We start from the raw sequence: 15894 nt of genomic DNA on the forward strand, positions 1-15894 counted from the left end.
AAAGAAGTCCGCTTGTGTAATTATATGTGTGTATTTCACCTACTTTCTTATTTAAATTTATTAATAGATTTTGAACATGTATTATGAAGTATGCATTCATTAATTCTTTCGCATTTCACAATCGGGTTAGCTTGTTTGCAGTTGTGATTAGAAGGCATAATCTCTATCTCAACCAGCCTTGCTCTAGGAACAAAATGCATAAATTTGGTGCTTTCAAATGGTTTCATTAGTACATAAATTTGAGTTTCTTTGCTAAAATGAGGTTATTTGAGTTTCTTTACTTTCAAACGGTTTCACCAGTACATAAATGTGGTGTTTGTTATGAATTTGGTGGTTGTTATGATGTTACTCTGAATTTGGTGTAACCTTTACGGATTTGAAAAGCGTTTGTGCAAATGTTTGTTTGTTTGTTCACTGAGGAGAGTGATGTTTGTAATATAATTTTTACATGTCATCCATTCATGTGTTTTTATTTCAATAGGTAAATATTATTTGGTTGACGTGGGATATCCACAATTGAAAGGATTTTTTAGACCATATAAAGGAGAAATATACCATTTACCACAATTTTGAGTGGGTCGTAGACCATATAATGCCCTTCTATGCATGTGCCGAGAACATGACAACTGCTAAGGCCATGAGGATTTATCGCCATTTTGTGGAGAGCGAAAGTCTTAAAGTCAGTGTTAGGTGACAAGTAATCTAATCAGTAAGATTTGCAGTTTGTCTCATTTGCTCTTTTACGTCGTTGACACGGCCTCAGGTCTCATACTCCTTGAGGTGGATCCTGATGGTATCATTTATGAAGACAATCAACTTGAGGACAATGTAGAAGAAAATCGAAATACTAGTTTTTTTATTATCACAAGAAATGGATGAAGTACGAGATCAAGTTGCCGCAAGTTTAACGAGCACTACGTAATTCTCTTAATACCTCTACCAGTTTTTGAACATAGAATGTACATTTTTGTTGTATAGGTTGATTACTCACTAATGCTCCTGTTTGTTGTAACTATATTGTGAATGAAGAAATGAAAAAAAAAGGAATTAATTATCATAAATTTATTGTTAGAAAACTCAGAATCATAACATTATGTTTTTTAAGCTAAACAAGTATTTCTAAATACAAAAAAAAAATATATTTATATTTAAGTTTCATACCATGTCTATTTTTGTCATTTTACATACCCACAGTAATTCAACCTTAAAATTTACCAAACGCTATTACATTGATTTTAGAACCAACACAACTACTATAATTATAATTTACCAAACACTCAGCTGCTTCTTATAATAACTATTTTTTTTAATACAACTAAAAATAAATTTTCTAAAATTCACAGCACTACCAAACTAAGCCTCATTATTATGATAAAATACTTGCAGCTACTTAGTATCTTCATATAATAATATTAAAAGTACATTTTGTTACTAACATACGATAATAATACTACTCGGATAACATGTGCTTCACACGTGTGAAGTATTATATATAAGAACTTTAATAACAAATTAACATTTTATTATGAGATTATTAATTGTTTTATCTATTTAACAACAAAAATTTTAAGGAGATATGCGAAAATACACATTTCAATAGAACTTGTGTTAAAAGTCAAATATTATATATGTATAGATAAGTATAATATATTATTGATGAAACTCTTTTATTCAGGTGAATCAAGTAGAAAATTCATTAAAGTGTACAAAAAGGAGAGGAAATGAAAGGCCAAGAAAGAAAGTAAAAAGAGAGAGAGAGAGAGGGGAAAAAGACAAAATAGAGGAACCAATACTTTAAACAATATTTGTATTTTGAGTTACAGTTAAAACATTCATACTTTTTATATGGTGTAGATTATAGATTAAAAGGGTATTCAAAATGTGGTATCTATTTATTAGAGATGAAAATTATGGCCTCTTGACTAGGGCATGGAAGCTCAAATAGAAATTTTAGGCTTTGGTCAGTCTAACTCGGAGATAAATTTTGATCAGCTTAGATTCGACCCAGAATTTCAGAAAGTATTTAAAAAAAATTTAAAAATAAGTCATTTCAGCCGGCCCGGTCCGATGTAAATAAACTTATGAGAAAATTATAAAATTTACTTTTAAAAATAATTTTGACATCTCATTCTTAGAGTACGTTTGGTTCATAAATTTAAAATCATAATACGTGTATTTTTTGTGAGAAAAAACACTATAAAAAATCATAAATTATGATTCAAAATCAGTGACGAATACAGAAAACAAACGTCTACTTAGGCCCCGTTCATTTCGCTGATTCAAGTTTATAATTCGAGTTTTGCTACAGTAAAAAGCTCTCATAAATAATCATATTTAACTTTTTTACTACAGTAAAAAATTTTCACATAAAATCAAATCTCAACTCAAATTAAAAACTCAAATCAACGAACTAAACACCCTTAATAAATACCCTTTTCAGGTTTCTAATAGACGGATATGGTCAAACTTCCAAGCCCACCGAGTTCGCCCAAAAAATAAATAAAAATAAAAAAATAAAAAATAAAACTCAGCTACCAATACAATTCAGCCATTTTGTGGACTCAAACACATTGGCAATGACGTGGCGCAACGTGAACCAAGTGTTCAGCCTTCCAAAAGCCCTGGCCCCATGCAGGTCCACGTGATGTAATCATGGTCACTTCTTGTTTAGCACTCCATACTCCATACTGGTCGTACGTTGCACTGTACGTCACCATTCCCGTGTTACAGCCTCACCGGATAATTTTAAATATTATTATTGTTATTTATTTATTATTTGACGGGTTTCATTTTAGAAAAATTTTAGAAAATAGGTCTATATTTAAAATTTATTTTAATAAATAATTAATTTATTAATGTATAAAAATTAATATATTTTTTTATGTTTTTGAATTTTTTATTTTTAAATTTTAAATTTTATTTTTTATTTTTCTCTCTAAATCTTTTATTTTTCTCTCTTTATTACTCTGCTTATCTCTATCTCATCGCAAATCATAAATTTAAGATTTACAATTAAAATATAATTTATGTTCTTTTATAAATCTTAAATTTACATGATAAATTCAAAATTATACTAATAATATATATATTTTTCAGTTTTACTCTTAAATTTAAAATTTATTATAAAAATAAAGACTTTGTTATCTATAAATCTTATATTTACAATGTAAATTTAAAATTTATCATCAAAATACAATTTTTATTTTTTTTGTAAATTTTGAATTTAATATAAATTTAAAATTTACCTTTAAAACACATACGTGTTTATTTATAAATTTTGAATTTAATCCAAGATTTATTGTATTGTATTAATTTTATTAATATAAAATGATGTTTTTTATTTCTCCTTCTAAATTTAAGATTACTTTATGGTAAATGTAGGATTTATTATCATAACACATTAATTATTGTTAAATAATTTACAGTGTAAAAAAGAAAAAAAACGTAATTAACAAATTAAATTCACAAAAATAAAAATAAATAAGAAAACGAGAGAAAATTATCTGTAAAAATTGAAGGATGTGAGGTTACGCAAAAGAGATATTTCGTTTCCATTTTCCGGTAAATACCACCATGCGTCTCTCTCTATCGCTTTAATTACTCTTCTCTCTTTCTTTCTCAAGAGCTTCTGTTTGGCTTGTCTTTGTTTTAGGGTTTTGCGATTTTGCTAGTTCTGTGAATTGTATTCTGTAGTTCTCAATTCCCACGGATTTTCGCTGTCGATTGCTTCGTTCTCGGATGGAATTCGTGTAGGTATGCGCTTAATTCGATTCTATTTTTACATCTTTTGTGTTTTCAGTTCCTTTAATTGGTTTTTGTGCTGTTTGTCTGCCGAGAAAATGGTAGAAATAATGGCGGTGTTTTTGTGATTTGTGCTTCTATGTTTGTATGTTATTGACTGCTCATTGAGCTAAGTGATTCTTGTGTCTTGGCGTGAGTTTGAGAAATGAGAATTATCGGCGCGTTTGGAATTTTTAAAATGATTTTGTTTTTTTGTATGAAAATAAAAACGAAAACGTTTTGAATTTTAAGAGAAATTATTTTTAAAAATGCGTTTTGGTATAAAAAAATTCATTAATGTATCTCTGCTCGAGATATGGGAAAACGAAAATAAAAAATGCAAAATGACTTTAGTCTTTATCATGCTAAACGCCGTTTTGAAAATGTTTTTATTTTTTCTTTCTTAAAAAATGTGAAAAACAAAAAGGGATCAATTCCAAACACGGCCATTATTCTCTCTTCCACTTTCTTTTGTTTTCTTGGCAACCAAACGGAGTATAATCGTGGTTGGTCTCTTACACAAGAATTGGAGGCCTGTGTGCTTGATCATTATCATTATGGAAGTTTTCCTTTTATGGTTGGTTGGCTTCGTCAATCATGTATTCTGGCGCTGTTGTCAGTATGTTTACTTTTGAAATATTGATTATGAGCATAACGTGTTTGGTTTAAGTTTGTTATAATGTTTTATACTTGGGAAAACATTACATGATCTTTGTCCAGGTACTACAGAAGATTATGACCTACTACCTACATAATCTTTTTCTCTCCCCTTCAAATTTATACATTTAAAACTTTTGTGCCGCTCCTGAAAAGAGAACGCTAACTGAGGGACTACTTAAACTTCCTAATACTGTTTGGCATCTTGATACTGCTATTTCTTCTCTGCATAACTATAGTAGTGTGACTAATTTGTATGGTTCCTGACCGGTCTCTAGTCCATTGACAGTGCAAAGGCTGTTCAAGAATTTGAGTGAATGAGGTCGGTTTAAAAGAATGGACGACGGGGTGGGGGAGGAGGTGACTCCGCTGGATGCAGCCGAGGGTGGTCACCTTCAGGGAAAGGATAGTGAGTATTTTACAAGACTTGAAAGCTGCAACATGTTAGAATCACATGAAATGCTAATACCAGGTGAGAACGATTATTCGAAAAGCTCACATCAGGAATTTGGAGACATGTTGGATACTAAAAACATTGGAGGTATAAGCCATGTAAACTCATTAGAACACCCGTATAATAATAATCCTCGCTCCTTGGATGATGCTGGTGTCACGGTGGAAGAATTAAATGTAAGAAATTTCAATGGTTCCAGTTTAGCTATTGTTGGTACATCGACCAGTTTACGTTTAGGTAGAGTGCAGACTAGACAAAACCAGTGGCAACATCTATATCAGTTAGCAGGTGGATCAGGTAGTGGGAGTTCACGTGGAAATGCTGCATACAGGGACAATGGTCAGAGAATGACTAGTAGCTTGGAGGATGTGGGTTACTCCTCTTTCCCTGAGTTTTTGGCTCAAAAGTCTTGCAATGATAATCACAATGAAGTTGTGGAAGAATTGACAAATTCTGAGAATAGAGGGATTTCAGCTAATGCTCCTGGCTCTATCCGGACAAAGATTCTATCTAAATCAGGGTTTTCCGAGTTTTTTGTTAAAAACACCTTGAAAGGCAAGGGGATCATATTCAAGGGCCCATCTCAAGATGGCTGCCATCTTGAGTCTAGAGATCGGAATACTACAAAGCTTGCTGGTGGAAATGTAGCAGCTTCTGATGCATTACAGAATCACGATGCTAAAATTGTTAATCAGCCTTCCCACATGCCGAACACCAGATCCAGGGCTGGGGCCTCTGATTGCGATGGAGTTAATTTGAGAGAATGGCTGAAAGTTGGGCGTTCTCAAGTGAATAAAATGGAGCGCTTGTATGTATTTAGACAGATTGTGGAACTGGTGGATTGTTCTCATACACAAGGAGTTGCCTTGCCTAGCTTAAGACCATCTTATTTCAAGTTGTTGCCTTCAAATAAGGTCAAGTACCTCAGATCGCCTGTCCGAAAAGAAATATCACAGAGTCTGATAGATCAAGATATTTCTTTACCGGAGAGTAACCTGCCCAGTAAAAGGCAAGTGGAGCAGAATGTTTTTTCCTCGGTTGGTTTGTCGGCAAAGAAGTTAAAGTTGAGTCAAAATGCAAGAGCTCTTAAGCAGTGGCTTCATTTTCCTTCCAATTCAGACTTCAGACAGGCAGTTGCAAAACCTGGCCATGTGAACATCGCTGGTCAACAGAATACCATCAATGAATACAACGAAGATGACCTGGTTACAAAACATGGGACTTTAAGCAAGTCTGGCAGCCTTCTTGCCTCTAATACAAGAGAACATATGGCATTTGCAAGTGAGAAGTTGGAAGAGAAGTGGTATACAAGTCCTGAAGAGGTGAACGAGGGCAGCTGCAAAACTTCATCTAATATCTACAGTCTGGGTGTGCTTCTTTTTGAGGTACGGAACTTGCTGAACATCATTACTGCACTTGCAGAACAAAATTTCTTGTCCTGATCTGAGGCATGATTGTAAATTTTTTTTTCTGATCTGAGGCATGATTGTAAACAAAATAGGCAAACAGGCACATACTCGTTCACTTTTATTTTGTGTCTATATCATGCTAAACAATGTAGTCATCTATTTTGATGTTGCAAAAAAGGTTATTTGTAGGAGTTCTAGTTGATTTATTATTACAAAATTATCTCAACTTCCAGCTATTTTGGTTGGGAGATGGGACTTTGTGCACCTGCTCCTTCTATGTTTGTACTTTGTAGGCATTTTTTAAGCATTTCAGGTGAAATTATAAAAAGAAAATGGAGTTTAACATCTAGCTATTGTTGTTTGTTTTGAGGCATTTTTGAATTGATAGGAGTCGAATCTTAACAGGAATTCCATAATTTATGAAGCAGCCAGGCAAAAAAATAATCTGGTTCTCTTGTAGTATTTGTGAGTTTCGCAATGGCTTGTACTGTTTGAAAAAGAAATCATAGTTGCATGCATTTTAATTATTTCCTCAATATTTCTTTTTACGTCTTCAATAATCTGCATGTATCATATTACGTGTTTTCACCATTTAGTTGGACATTTAGGCTGTGTTTGGAGTTGTTTTTGTTTTTGTTTTTCATGTTTTTCGAGAAAGAAAAAATGAAAACGGCATTTGGCACAATTAAAGACAAAAAAGGAAATGAAAACGATTTTTTTGTTTAGTGTAAAATGAGAGAGAAATGAAAAACGACTTTTTGTCGTTTTTCATATTTTGTTTCCATTTTCTCCTCTCTTGAGCAGAGAGAGAGAGAAAGAGATATTAATGGATTTTTTTATACTAAAAACAATCTCTTGATAAAACTACTAAACGCATTTTCAAAAATGATTTATGTCTGAGATTGAAAACGTTTTCATTTTCATTTTCATACAAAAAAACAAAATCATTTTGGAACGAGTTCCAAATGCACCCTTAAGCTTTCTTTTCGGTGGCCTTTTTATTTATATGCATAGGAGTTTTCAGTTTTTTAAAACAAATAATTATTCAGGTATTGACTAAAAATCTGATGCATTAGTTTGGGTTGTTTCTTTCAGTTACTTGCCCATTTTGACTCAGATAGCGCACATGCCGCAGCTATGTCAGATTTGCGTCATAGGATTCTTCCTCCAAATTTTCTATCAGAAAATTCCAAGGAAGCTGGTTTTTGTCTCTGGCTACTTCATCCTGAATCATCATCACGTCCATCAACAAGGTAGTCCTGAATTCTTGTCTGGTAAATCTGAGTTTTTTGGTACTTGAAGTAGCCTCAAGATATGTATATCTTTACTGCATTCACGATACCAAGGTTATTTCCTTGGTTAACTATAATGAAAGATATATTCTATCTACCAAGGTTGCCAAGGTTGCCAAGGTTATTCCTTCCATTATTTCGGAATTAAGATATATTCTATTTACTCAAAGGATAACAGAAGCCACTTGATCTTTGAAGTGTGATTTTTCTCTTATAGTAATCTTTCAATTAAAGTTAAAAAGAATTATAAGTGTCCTTAGGCATTATGCATATGCACTCCCCTTTGGGAATATTTTCATTTCGTCACTTATTTCAATTGAATTCATGGAGTCGGACTAGATTTGGGTAAAGATCATTTTGAAGTTTAATCCTTAATTTGATCTTATACCATGATACGATGTTCTAGTTAATAATTGTTGCTTTATGACAGGGAAATCCTGCAATCTGAAGTAGTTAGTGGGTTGCGGGAGGCATGTGCGGAAGATTTGTCTTCATCTATTGACGAGGATGATAATGAGTCAGATTTATTATTGCATTTCCTCACGTCACTGAAAGACCAGAAGCAGAAGGATGCCTCTAAGTTAGTGGAAGACATACGGTGCTTAGAGGCAGATATTGAAGAAGTTGAGAGAAGGCACCAGCCCAAAGGAGACTTGGCTCGTTCTTGTTTGCATGGTGGTTCTTCTGTCCGTGGAAGGTTAAATACATTTATTCATAAAGAACCTTCAAGCTCAGATGAGCTTTCTCAGTTATCCACTGTTCCTGATGCAAATGAGTCGAGGTTAATGAAAAGTATCAGTCAGCTTGAAAGTGCTTACTTCTCTATGAGATCCAAAATTCAGCTCCCTGAGAATGATGTAACAGTACGCCAAGACAAGGAGTTGTTGAGAAATCGGGAGAATTGGTATTTGACACAGAAAGATGAAGAGAAACAAATTCCAACTGACCGTCTGGGAGTCTTTTTTGATGGCTTGTGCAAGTACGCTCATTACAGTAAGTTTGAAGTGCGCGGAGTACTAAGAAATGGGGAATTCAACAATTCCTCTAATGTAATATGCTCCTTGAGTTTCGATAGGGATGAAGAGTACTTTGCAGCTGCTGGCGTCTCGAAGAAAATAAAGATATTTGAATTTAATTCTCTCTTTAATGATTCTGTGGACATCCATTATCCAGCGATCGAGATGGCAAACAGATCAAAGCTCAGTTGTGTTTGCTGGAACAACTATATCAAAAACTATTTGGCTTCAACTGATTATGACGGTGCAGTCAAGGTTTGTATCTTGTGTATTAGAGAGTATTCAAATTTTATTATCTATTCTTTTGAAAGACTTCTTGTGTTGTGTTTTATTGTTACTGCACCATTCCCTACCCATTCAGCTTTACTATACTTGCAGGATTAATTGGTAACATTACAAGGATGTTAAGTGATGGTGACAGGAAATATTGTTTTTTCCATTTTTTTTCCTATTTTAATTTGCTTCTATTTACCATAACATGATGCCTTAACGAGAAACTGTCTTTCGTTTTTTTATGACATGATTTTTTTTTTTAATATTCAGCTGTGGGATGCTAGTACTGGTCAGGCTTTTTCTCAATACAATGAGCATGAAAAAAGAGCGTGGTCTGTGGACTTTTCACAAGTAGATCCCACAAAATTAGCCAGTGGAAGTGATGATTGTTCTGTGAAATTGTGGAGCATTAATGATGTATGCTCTCTCTCTCTCTCTCTCTCTCACTCACTGCATACACTTACACTCACGAACTGGAGAGTAATAGAAAGCACTTACCATGATAATATCGGATCCACATCTTAGGCCTCTCTCTCTCTCAAGGTTTTCGTACTATTGCTCAATATTAGCGGTTTTCGTACTATTGCTCAATATTAGCATTATCTTTTTTTTTTCCCCCTTCTCTCTTTTGGTGCAGAAAAATTCTTTAGGAACTATCAGGAACATTGCAAATGTCTGCTGTGTTCAATTCTCTCCGCACTCCACTCACTTGCTGGCATTTGGTTCTGCGGATTACAAAACCTATTGCTATGATCTTCGATATGCTAAAACAGCCTGGTGTGTATTGGCTGGTCATGACAAAGCTGTGAGCTATGTGAAATTCTTGGACTCTGAGACCCTAGTTTCTGCGTCCACTGATAACACCTTAAAGCTATGGGATCTCAGTAAAACCACTTCTGCTGGACTTTCCCCCAATGCTTGCAGCTTAACACTTAGCGGGCACACTAATGAAAAGGTTTAATTTTTCTATTAATTTATTTGTATTTTCCTCCCTTGAAACTTTAAGCTGTTCATTATGCTAGAATCTGGATTTATATGGTTCTGTACATGTGTGCGTGTGTTTGTGTATTTTTTTTCTTTGCCTTCTTGACAATAAGTTTAGGATCTAATTCTTGTTTCCACTTCTTTAAGAATCTCACTTCTTACCATTTTACCTATGGTTGGCTGATTATGTTTGATGTTTTCTTCAGAACTTTGTGGGTTTGTCAATTGCTGATGGTTATATAGCATGTGGTTCAGAAACCAACGAGGTACTTGATGCACGATTGTGTCATTTTTCTCTTTTTAATATCCAGATAAGGGAAAATGTAGAACTGATGAAATTTTACTTTCCTGCATTATGTCATTAATATTCACCCTTTTATCAAAATATAGCCAACTTCTTTAACTTTTATGAATGACTCTCTGTGTATTTTTTCCCCCTCCCCAGGTTTATGCTTACTACAGATCACTACCTATGCCGATTACTTCTCACAAGTTTGGCTCCATCGATTCAATTTCTGGAAAAGAGACTGATGACGATAACGGCCAGTTTGTTTCTAGTGTATGCTGGAGAGGGAAATCAGAAATGGTTGTTGCTGCCAACTCAAGTGGTTGTATAAAAGTGTTGCAGATGGTTTAAGGAAATGTACCCGTTTAACATCAACTAAGGTCTCATATCCATCTTCACCTGTCCTTGAGCAGTTGAAAGCTAACCATTTTTTTGATTGGGGCTCATTCTTAGAGCCGAAACCAGTTTGGTTGGAGACTTGGAGATCGAGTTGACATGAATGCACTCGCTCTTTGACATCTGCCTTGGATTCTGCCCATCCATGTGGGACGAAGGGTAAAATCATCGAGAATATGGTAGACCATTTTGAATGTAAATACCTTGCCTGAATGAATTGCCAGATGGATGGAAACTTGACTCAAACTATAATCAGAAGATTGCGGCACAATATCGAGATTCCGTTGAAACTAGAGCTCCAAGTGAGCAATAACGGAAAGATCCAAGGATTGCATTGAAATAGAGCTGGTGCTTAAAATTTGAAATTATATTATCAAGGTCAATGTGAGAACAGGATTCTGAGATCAGCAGTGTCAGCAGAGCAGATCAGGAATCAAGTGGTAGAAACAAGAGACATATGGTACCATTTTGTGACCATCTTTTTGTAGTTGTTCCTGTGACGTGCAAGATTATTCCACCGTGTCCATAGTAGTTCTTAGTGGAGGAATGGCATTTGTAATTAAGTTTTTTTTTATTTTTTATTATTATTATTAGTATTACTATTAAATTCTTGAGAGTTGGAGACAAATTAGAAACAATTCGACTAGAAATTCCTTTTTACTTGTATCTGTAACATGTAATGTCGAAGCTCAGCTCGTAAATTTTCTGAGTTTTTGATTAATACAAAATTATGATGAACCAAGACATTCTCTTGTATCTGTCTTGATCTTTGCCGGATTTAGTGGAATGCATGCATCTTAAATGAATGTCTTATTCTATGTTTTAATTTGGATGCAACTACAATCTGTCTGATATCATGGGCAAAAATGTGAATCCATGAAGAGAATGACACTCAATTGGAAAAGAATCATAAAGGAGCAGAATTAATGGCCATATTTCTCGAAACAAGCATAAAGAAACCTAAAGACGAAGTATATAAATTATGGTCTAGGAGACTAGGAACGATAATAAATATTTAAACCTGAGAGAATAAAAATGTAGGATACAAAAGGAGGAAAATAAAAAGGTAGACTGTACAAAGAAAACAAAAATCTACCATTACATCTTGAAACCTTTGTCCCATGATACAAAAAAACTACGTATGCAACGGAGAAGGGAAAATTTCACCATGACTACCTTTTTTAGACAAAACTGCAAATTTTGTTCAAGGCTTACAAAAAAGCAACATCTGTATGCATAGAATTATAGTTGATATCCTTCCGTAACCTGAAAAAAATAAATAAAAAAGAGTGGAAGGCTTGGAAGCCTAACAACTAGAACATTTGATGTCCAAGTGCAGTTGAAGAAAAGCTAGTGTATCTCTGAATCCGAGACATGACCAGTTTTACTTCTTCCTTGTCTCAAAGGACTCGTAACAAACTTCACCTGACCATCTCCGTTCATCTTCAAACTCCGACCGCCTGGATTCAACGGCGATTTTCTCGGCCTTTGAGTTTTTGGTGTCCCTAAGAAACCAAACCAAACATTTTTCAGACTTCTAATAATTTTTGCCATATGCTGATGAATGCAGAAATGGACTAAAGTTCACTAGTGAAAACTGACCTGAGCCTTTTCTACCCTTCACTTCTGTACATTTCTTGGGAGCACTCTTCATCGGTGTCTCGGAGCAAACCGACCTAGTATCGATTGCTGGCACTGTATGATCTTCCATCACAGTCGCATACTCATCGTTGCAGGCTGAGGCTGTATCCCTACAAATCGAGCTCGTATCGCTTATCAACTCATGGTGATGAATATCTTTACTTGTTGTGCAAGTCTTCTCCTTCTCAGAAAGTCTATAAGAAAACATCTGAAACGGAATTTGTGACACTGAGGAAACATCAGAACACCACCCTTCTGCCAATGTCTTCTTGAGAAACCCCGCCTCTATGTCGTAGTAATCTACCGAAGGTGATTGCATTAACGGCAGGGCTGGTTCGGGATTCAAGGCAAGGAATTTCTTGATGTAGCGTAGGATTCTACAAATGGATGAGAAACTAGGACGCTGAGACGGGTCGGTTTGCCAACATCTTTTGGTTAAGTTGACAAGGTATTTTGGTGAAGGGTGTGGGAAAAGAGGCCTCTCTCCTGCTCTAATGTTTCGGCTCATCTTGTCTCCTTGAAGATGTCCATCTTCAAAAGGCACTTTCCCAGTCAAGAGCTCAAAACAAATCATCCCAAAACTGTAGACATCTGCTTTCTCTGTGTACTTGGAGCTAGAGTTACTCCCCGGCTGTTGTTGTTCTTGCTCGGCTAGAATTTCCGGGGCATGCCAAATGAAGGGATCGACCGTCGCGTTTTGGTTTGGTGAGTTTCGAGGATTGGATTTCTTGTTCACGGATGATAATCCGAACCCCGAGATCTTAGCCTGCAAATAGCTCTCACTGGAGTTCCTCACCTTGAGGAAGATATTAGAAGGGTTCAACTCTCCATGATAGATATTTTGTGAATGGAGGTATTCCATGCCTCTTGCAATCTGGAGCATGAGATCAACCACAACAGGAAGTGAGAACAAAACCCGCCTCCTTGGACCGCAATTCTCCTTCATGTAGGATGAAAGATCCTTGCTCATCAACTCCATAACAAGAAAAAACTCCTTTTTCTCCTCATCACAGAATCCACAAAGGTATTGCACGATATTGGAATGGGAAAGAAAAAGGAGGTTAGAAATCTCACTTGTCAAGGGTTGAATCTCACCAAAAAAGTGCCTTAAGGCAAAAGTTTCCCCCAACCAATGGATTTCCTTGTACTGGCTTCCGCCCCCTAATCGCCGTCGAACTTGGTAGTCCTTTGATCCCAATAGAATTGAACTTGGGAAGAGTTTTCCCCGATTAGACTCCGGTCCATTGAGTTTATTAAGCAACAAATCCACAAGCCTTAGTTCATTCTTTGTCAAGGAGGAAGAAATTGAATTTCTCTTCTCCTGAAGTGCTTCAATAAGTCTCCATCTATCTTCCTTCCAAGCACTGTCCAATCTCTTGCAGATATCTCTAGGGACTAAATACTGCTTTCCGAATCGCCATTGGAAAAGCTTCGTATCGTTCCATTCTTTGTCGTACTTTTTCATAAGCACAACCCTTCTCTTTTTCATCTCTTCTTGATCAAGCCCTGCAATCTCCCCTGCATTCTCAATGGCCTCAATAATGGCAGGAAAATGGCAGAGCAGATTGTGGACATGAAATTCGATGCAATCTTTGTTCTGATGCAGGCTAATTGCTTTGCCCAACCAGTCCTTGGAATCCATGCAGTGCCTAACGTAAAGCTCTCCTTCTTTGAAGACCCTCTGGAGCTCCTTCAATGGCTGCTCAAGAGCTTTCCATTTCAAATTCTTCTCTTCGAATTTCAGGTTCTGCCTTATCTCATCCGCGATTGTGTCGAACGCCAATATGAATATGTCAAGTAGCAAACAACACTGGCTCCGGTTGATCCGAATGTCGTCTTGTAAAACCATTAGAGCCCTCAGGCTCCCGAGGATCTCTCCGACATGCCGGAATTGTTCCATTCCAGTTATGCAATTGAAACGATTATGATTCGGGTTCCTTTGGAAAATAAATAACTGGAATCTAATCTTCAAGATGAAACACCAAAAGAAAACAAGCCAAGTCCTACATAGAGGGAAAAAAAAAAAGCATATCAAATAAGTTAGAAGACAAAACCAAGAGCAAAACACATCTAAAAGAAGTACCAACAATGAAGAGACTTGGTTGATTCTACTCTCCAAAGAATTCAACGGACAATAAATACGTCAAAAGCTATATTTTGCAGTACAAAATTATACTCTCTTAGCTATATAGTATTGCTTATGAATTCCTAGAAATCCAGAAAAAAACTTAAGGATTTGTATGTCATATGGTCAAAGAATTACCAGATAACCAAAAGGCATTCAAGGCAAAGATTCAACAGAAACGAAAAAGATAGAGAAATCCCATGTCCAAAAAAAAAAAAAACAACTTACAGGTTCTGGAACAAGTGCCTTGTCAAGAAACACCTGAGAAAAAAATAAGTTTTTTTTTTTTTTTTTTTTTTTTTTTTTTTGAAATAAAAAAAGTTTTTTTTTTTTTTTTTTTTTTTTTTTTTGGAAGAAGGTGGTTTTTGTGTTTCAAGACTCTAATTTTGTGTACCGAGTCTAAAAACAGAAGAAAAACAGGGAGGTGAGAAGAAAAAATGAAAAAGAAAACGGAAAGTCCAAGGTGGAATCATGGGATTTTTTTGTAAGTTTTGTAACGACTTAGTATTTAGTAAAGCTAAAGGAAAAGAAAAGAAAGAAGCAGTTTCTTTGTTTGGCAATTGGCATGGACTGGAAAATGGAGGCGTGGCCGTTGAACAAGTCTGGCATTATTACGCCTAAAACACTCCTTTTTTTATATCCTGGAAAGGTGTATTTCCCGCGAGTTTCGTCTTCATTATTAATAAATTAATTGTAAATAAGAAAATAGAAAGAAAAAGGAAGAGAGAGAGAGAGAGAGAAGACCGTTACCGTTTTCACTTCTCTTCAAGCCACCGTTAATTACTTTTCACCACAAAAAACAAAAAAAAAAACAAAAAAAAAAACAACAACAACAACGCTTAAATGGTGTGTATTCTATTAGAATCATTTTCGATTTACGTGTGTTTTTTGTGAGAAAAAATACTGTAACGAATCATGAATTATAATTTGAATCAGAGAACGAATCCTCCAACTAAACGGACAATGTGTTTAGTAAAATGTTATGAAACGTTTAAGAAATTTTTTTTTTTATCATGCACGTGATATAATATGATGTGCAGCGATTGTCATCCGCAATTCTAATGCGTTTGTCCAAATTTTAACAGTTTGCCATAAGTTTTGATGTTTAAAAGATAACTAGACAGATATACCAAATGCCCTTGTTATGATTATGATTTATTTATGTGGTAAGGGAGATGCGTTGGACGCGGTTAACCAACGGTGACTAGCAATTCTTGTACTATATATGTTTTTTTTTTAACTCATGCTGTCGACCTGTAAAAAACATGGAAGTCAAAAGGGCTTTTTGGCAAAGCTAATGATAGAAGAATGGCCACCTAAAGTCGATAACGAGCCCATCAAAGCACTGTGGTTAAGGAATTTGGTTGACAATAATCATACTGTTGTTTGACCACGTCTATGTATAGAAACATCATTGCAATTCTTTCACGTTGATTACATGAAAAGAAAAAAGATAAGATGTTATTTCGTGTTTTGTCTTATTGTATCCAATGAAACATGAATAAAAAAAAAAAAATAGTGGAAATGATTTACATGTAAAATTAATAGTTTTTTATCCCAAACGAAATGAATATAGGGTGA

General features: G+C 35.1%; 2 protein-coding genes across 5 annotated transcripts; one reads left to right on the forward strand and one right to left on the reverse strand.

Moving 5' to 3' along the window:
• Positions 1 to 3521: 3521 nt before the first annotated feature.
• LOC21395304 (protein SPA1-RELATED 2) lies at positions 3522 to 11284 on the forward strand. 3 transcript variants are annotated; one of them, XM_024171174.1, is made up of 9 exons: positions 3522 to 3561; positions 3653 to 3753; positions 4727 to 6276; positions 7396 to 7553; positions 8023 to 8863; positions 9152 to 9298; positions 9519 to 9836; positions 10072 to 10131; positions 10311 to 11284. In XM_024171174.1, exons 3-9 carry the CDS (start codon positions 4774 to 4776, stop codon positions 10500 to 10502), a joined length of 3219 nt encoding a protein of 1072 aa, XP_024026942.1. In that variant the 5' UTR covers positions 3522 to 3561; positions 3653 to 3753; positions 4727 to 4773; the 3' UTR covers positions 10503 to 11284. The 3 variants fall into 3 exon arrangements, with proteins under 3 accessions (XP_024026942.1, XP_024026943.1, XP_010104989.1); XM_024171175.1 differs by lacking the exon at positions 3522 to 3561 and having other exon boundaries at positions 3643 to 3753; positions 4716 to 6276; XM_010106687.2 differs by lacking the exon at positions 3522 to 3561 and having other exon boundaries at positions 3643 to 3753.
• A 380-nt stretch (positions 11285 to 11664) lies between these two features.
• On the reverse strand, positions 11665 to 14563 carry LOC21395305 (tyrosine-protein kinase Abl). 2 transcript variants are annotated; one of them, XM_010106688.2, is made up of 3 exons: positions 14542 to 14563; positions 12150 to 14191; positions 11665 to 12052 (listed from the first exon to the last, which is right to left on the reverse strand). In XM_010106688.2, exons 2-3 carry the CDS (start codon positions 14086 to 14088, stop codon positions 11898 to 11900), a joined length of 2094 nt encoding a protein of 697 aa, XP_010104990.1. In that variant the 5' UTR covers positions 14089 to 14191; positions 14542 to 14563; the 3' UTR covers positions 11665 to 11897. The 2 variants fall into 2 exon arrangements, with proteins under 2 accessions (XP_010104990.1, XP_024026945.1); XM_024171177.1 differs by lacking the exon at positions 14542 to 14563 and adding an exon at positions 14452 to 14462.
• Positions 14564 to 15894: the final 1331 nt, after the last annotated feature.

Source organism: Morus notabilis, unplaced genomic scaffold (genome assembly GCF_000414095.1).
Source record: "Morus notabilis unplaced genomic scaffold, ASM41409v2 Scaffold118, whole genome shotgun sequence".
NCBI classification, from domain to species: Eukaryota; Viridiplantae; Streptophyta; class Magnoliopsida; order Rosales; family Moraceae; genus Morus; species Morus notabilis.

Excerpts from the sequence above, each read along its gene's own strand:
- LOC21395304 (XM_024171174.1), top strand. The coding sequence starts at position 4,774 with ATGGACGACGGGGTGGGGGAGGAGGTGACTCCGCTGGATGCAGCCGAG. Across the intron at positions 7,554-8,022 it reads TCATCACGTCCATCAACAAG|GGAAATCCTGCAATCTGAAG; the intron begins GTAGTCCTGAAT and ends GCTTTATGACAG. Across the intron at positions 9,837-10,071 it reads GCGGGCACACTAATGAAAAG|AACTTTGTGGGTTTGTCAAT; the intron begins GTTTAATTTTTC and ends TGTTTTCTTCAG.
- LOC21395305 (XM_010106688.2), bottom strand. The coding sequence starts at position 14,088 with ATGGAACAATTCCGGCATGTCGGAGAGATCCTCGGGAGCCTGAGGGCT. Across the intron at positions 12,053-12,149 it reads GAAGGGTAGAAAAGGCTCAG|GGACACCAAAAACTCAAAGG; the intron begins GTCAGTTTTCAC and ends TTGGTTTCTTAG.